We start from the raw sequence: 4,025 nt of genomic DNA on the forward strand, positions 1-4,025 counted from the left end.
CCCCAGTGGACCAGAGGCTCCCCCTCATCATCAAGCTCCTTTGTTCTAAGAAAATAAAGAAACTCTTTTGCACTCTTGGGTCTGCTAACCTTGGCTGTTCTTTACACCACACCCTGACATGCACTGCTGTAGTTATCCGGCCACTTTTGTCCACATACTGTGCGAGTGCAAGCAGTGTCAATGAAAGCTGAGCCAAAACATTCTGTCATGAAGATTTCTGCATCTGTGAGTGCCTCTTTTGTGAACAGGGTGACATTACATTCCTCAACTTCTGTTTGGACTTCAGTTAATTCTACACATTCACCTTTGTGTGGACAGTCCTTGGCCCAATGAAAAGTACTTTGACACACTGCACATTTCGATCGTCGTCCATATTTATCCAGTGGGTTTGAACCCAGTAGCGGTGCTTGCTCTTGTGTGTTTCTCATCCACGGCTTTTCCTTTCCTCTACGCTGCTCCGTTACAAATACTGTTTCTTGTTTTATACTTTCTGTTGTTATGGCTTTGTTTGCACCGACTATCCTCTTCAAAGCTGACTTCATGGAGGCAAAAGTCAAATCCATGTAAGCACCAACTGTTTATCTGTCGTATTAAAGCATGAAGTATCCAGCAGCTTAAAAGCTAAGATGGCATCCGGCAGCTCCATCTTGTATTTGCGCATGCGCGAATAGCGTTGTTCAAACTCGATGATATAGTCCGCCATAGACATGTTAGCGTCTTTCATTATGCGATCGAAGTTAGCATGTGCCTCATATATTCGGTCTTTTTCCTCTTTTAAGAACATGTCATCAAGCTTAGCGAACAAAACATCCATTCCCGTCTCAACGTTCAGTTCATCTACCGGAATTTCCATCGCCGTTTCCCGCGCTCTGCCCGATAGACCCAGAGCCACCGCAAGAGCTTGCTTCTTTTTTTCCAGGTCTGTGACTCTTGTCCAAATAGTCACTTCATTCTTCCAGTTTTCATAAGTCTTTCCTTTTTCGAATGCTGGAGGGACTCTGTAGTTACTAACCATCCTTTGCTACCAATGTTAACTGAATAAGACAAGTTTCACATTTCCACTTTGACTGCTTTTTTTCTCATTCATCATCGTTCCTCCAACCGGAAACGCCCACCCTCACATAACATAACAACCCTTTCTTTCTGAGTAGAAAGCTGTGTGGGGTGGTAAATGATTGCAAACAGTAACACGAGGAACAGTAGAGGAGTCACTGAGGAAGAGTAGAGGAGTCACCGAGGAACAGTAGAGGAGCTATAGCGGATCCCCGGGGCCTTCACCCAGTGGGACATTTCCGAATCACCTCTCCAGGGAGGAGTACAGGAGGCATCCAGACCAGATGCTCAAGTTACCTCAACTGGCTCCTCTCAATGTGGAGGAGAAGCGGCTCTACTCCGAGCTTTCTCCTGGTGACTGAGCTCCTCACCCTATCTCTAAGGGAGCGCCCAGCCACCCTCCTGAGAAAACTCATTTCAGCTGCTTGTAGTCGGGATCTCGTTCTTTTGGTCATGACCCAGAGCTCATGACCATAGGTGAGTACTGGAACAAGGATTGACCAGTAAATTGAGAGCTTTGCTTTCTGGCTCAGCTCACTCTTCATCACAACAGACCGGTGCAGCGACCACATTTAAAAAGGGGAACCACCACCCCAGTCTGCCAGTCCAGTGGTACGGTTCCTGTCTGCCACACAATGCTGCAGAGACGTGTCAGCCAAGACACTCCCACATCATCCAGAGACTTGAGGTACTCAGGGCGAACCTCAGGTGTCAGCTCACCTATACACTAATAGTATGCGTGACAGAATGAAAGGCTTTATTTGTGTCAGTTTGTATGATTAAGTGTGTGTGAGCTGCAGTTGTATTGTGTACATTTTGACTAGTTTAAATGTGGAGACTATTTTGGCGGGCTGCATGGTGGCGCAGTGGTTAGCGCTCTTGCCTCACAGCGAGAAGGCCCCGGTTCGAATCCCGGCTGGGACCTTTCTGTGTGGAGTTTGCATGTTCTCCCCGTGCATGCGTGGGTTTTCACCGGGGACTCTGGCTTCCTCCCACCATCCAAAAACATGCTTCATAGGTTAATTGGTGACTCTAAATTGTCCCTAGGTGTGAATGTGAGAGTGGATGTGTGTGTGATTGAGGCCCTGAGACGGACTGGCGATCTGTCCAGGGTGTACCCCGCCTTCGCCCTTCAGCAGCCGGGATAGGCTCCGGCACCCCCGCGACCCCGAAAGGGATGAAGCGGACAGGAAAATGGATGGATGGATGGATGGACTATTTTGGCCAACATGTGTAAGTACAGTGTGTGTGTAGACAGGTCCCGCTCATTCTAATTAGCTATTTAGACCTGGATGTTTTATGATGTTGCTTCCCTCTGTCGCAATCTTCTTTTTCTTCTAGAAAAAAACTAGACCCCCCCCAACCTCCCTCTCCTTCTTTTCCGTCCGGTGCAACAAAAAAAAAGATACAAACATAGTAAATATAAGTAAGTTTTAGCATGAAATACAACAGGGGTTTATACTCAATATACCCCTGTTGTGACAGTAAAATCTTCCCCACACTAGAGGCTCTCAGCCTGTATCTGTTTCCTCAGTTGTTGGACAGGACAAGTTAGAAAGAAAAAAAAAAGAAAGAAATGGTACCAGCCGATCCTGCTTAACATTTTGTAATGGAGATGCTAAAAAGTCCAGTCTGGTCTGGACAGCTCAGTGGAAACAAGGTTTTTATCTTATTTCCCCTGCTTTTTTCATGTTTATACTGATCAATTCTTCAAATTTTACAATTCTTTCATTTCGTTTATGCAGTCAATGTTTTTAAAAATGCAGTTTGGTAGAAAAAAATAAAGTAATAATCTGGAATATAATTTGAGAAGTATCCTTCAATTCAGTTTGGATCAGAACTTCCATGAACTTGTCATGAAGGATGAATCTCTGAGATCCACGTCTGCTCCTCTGGACAGAACCTCTGCAGGTCCAGAACCTTCAGAAGGTCAAACTGAGGAGTGTGTGGACTTGTTTGTTGAAGCGGCGTCGGAAGTGGAGCGAAACGCCCCTTACTTCCTGTCTGAAGGGTTTCAGGGGAAAGTGAGGTTTCCTCAGCTGCAGACGAGCTGTTGCCACAGTCGTGATGCAGTTCATGTCTGTTCACATGCAGACAGGCTTCTGCTGGATGGAAACATACAAACTTTGCTTTCTGCTGCTTCTCTCCAACGCTGAAGGTTCGTTCCAGATTTACTTCTTTGAATCCTCAAACATCTGAGACTAGAGTGTGTTTGGCGTCTGAAAGCCGTTCCTCTTCTGCAGGTTCTCGAGAACGGTTCCATAAGATCCTTCATCATCAGCCGGATGTGACTCCAGTTTGCAGAAACGATTCCAGTAACGCCATCATAATGACAGTCTGCTGGATCCACACCAAGGGGGGGCGCTGCCGCCTGACCTTCAGACCTGGACGCAGCTCTGACCCTGAATGTGGCTCCAAGTTCCAGATGATGGTGGAGAACCAGACAGTGTTCCTGCAGCTGAGCTCTCTGGGAGCCGAGGATAGCGGGAACAGCAACTGCGAGTGTTCCCACGCTGAAGGAACCACCAACGTGGAGCTGGACTTCACCGTGGTCACCACAGGTCAGGAGGCTCCTCCCAAACATTCTGACGTCTAAATAACACCGCCCCACAGAGAACCTGCTCTTTTCTCCTTAGGGAATAGAACCAACGACTCGTTTCCAGAACTACCCAATATCCATCAAAACAGTTTTCACGGGGTGCTGATTCTGGTGCTGATTCTGGTGCTGGCTTCAGGAGTGGTGCTGTTTCTGCAGATGATCGTCTCTCAGAGAAGGTAGGAGTCCTTTGAACGGCTCCTCAGGAGTGTTGTTATGGAGCTCTGCTTCACCTGCGTTTCTCCTCTGAAGGAGGGAGAACGTCTGTCCGAAGCTGCGTTTGCATCGTTTACCCAGCAGGAGGCGACAGACACCAAACAGCAGCCCTCCACAGACGGTACAGAACCGGTCCAAACTGTGTCTTCATCTGCAGAGT

General features: G+C 47.4%; 2 protein-coding genes across 4 annotated transcripts in view; both read left to right on the forward strand.

Annotated features, from left to right (window-relative positions):
• LOC112160147 (neural cell adhesion molecule 2) overlaps positions 1 to 4,025 on the forward strand; it is a 615,672-nt gene that overhangs the window by 496,076 nt on the left and 115,571 nt on the right. The gene's annotated exons all lie outside the window — the stretch shown is intronic.
• LOC112160158 overlaps positions 2,263 to 4,025 on the forward strand; it is a 6,488-nt gene continuing 4,725 nt past the window's right edge. The window contains exons 1-4 of the mRNA XM_024294551.2: positions 2,263 to 3,211; positions 3,297 to 3,614; positions 3,690 to 3,828; positions 3,902 to 3,986. Of these exons, the coding sequence (XP_024150319.1) occupies positions 3,121 to 3,211; positions 3,297 to 3,614; positions 3,690 to 3,828; positions 3,902 to 3,986 (633 nt within the window). The 5' untranslated portion in view covers positions 2,263 to 3,120. The remainder of the gene's footprint in view (positions 3,212 to 3,296; positions 3,615 to 3,689; positions 3,829 to 3,901; positions 3,987 to 4,025) is intronic.

The sequence above is a fragment of the Oryzias melastigma genome, linkage group LG2 (assembly GCF_002922805.2).
Source record: "Oryzias melastigma strain HK-1 linkage group LG2, ASM292280v2, whole genome shotgun sequence".
Classification (NCBI taxonomy): Eukaryota; Metazoa; Chordata; class Actinopteri; order Beloniformes; family Adrianichthyidae; genus Oryzias; species Oryzias melastigma.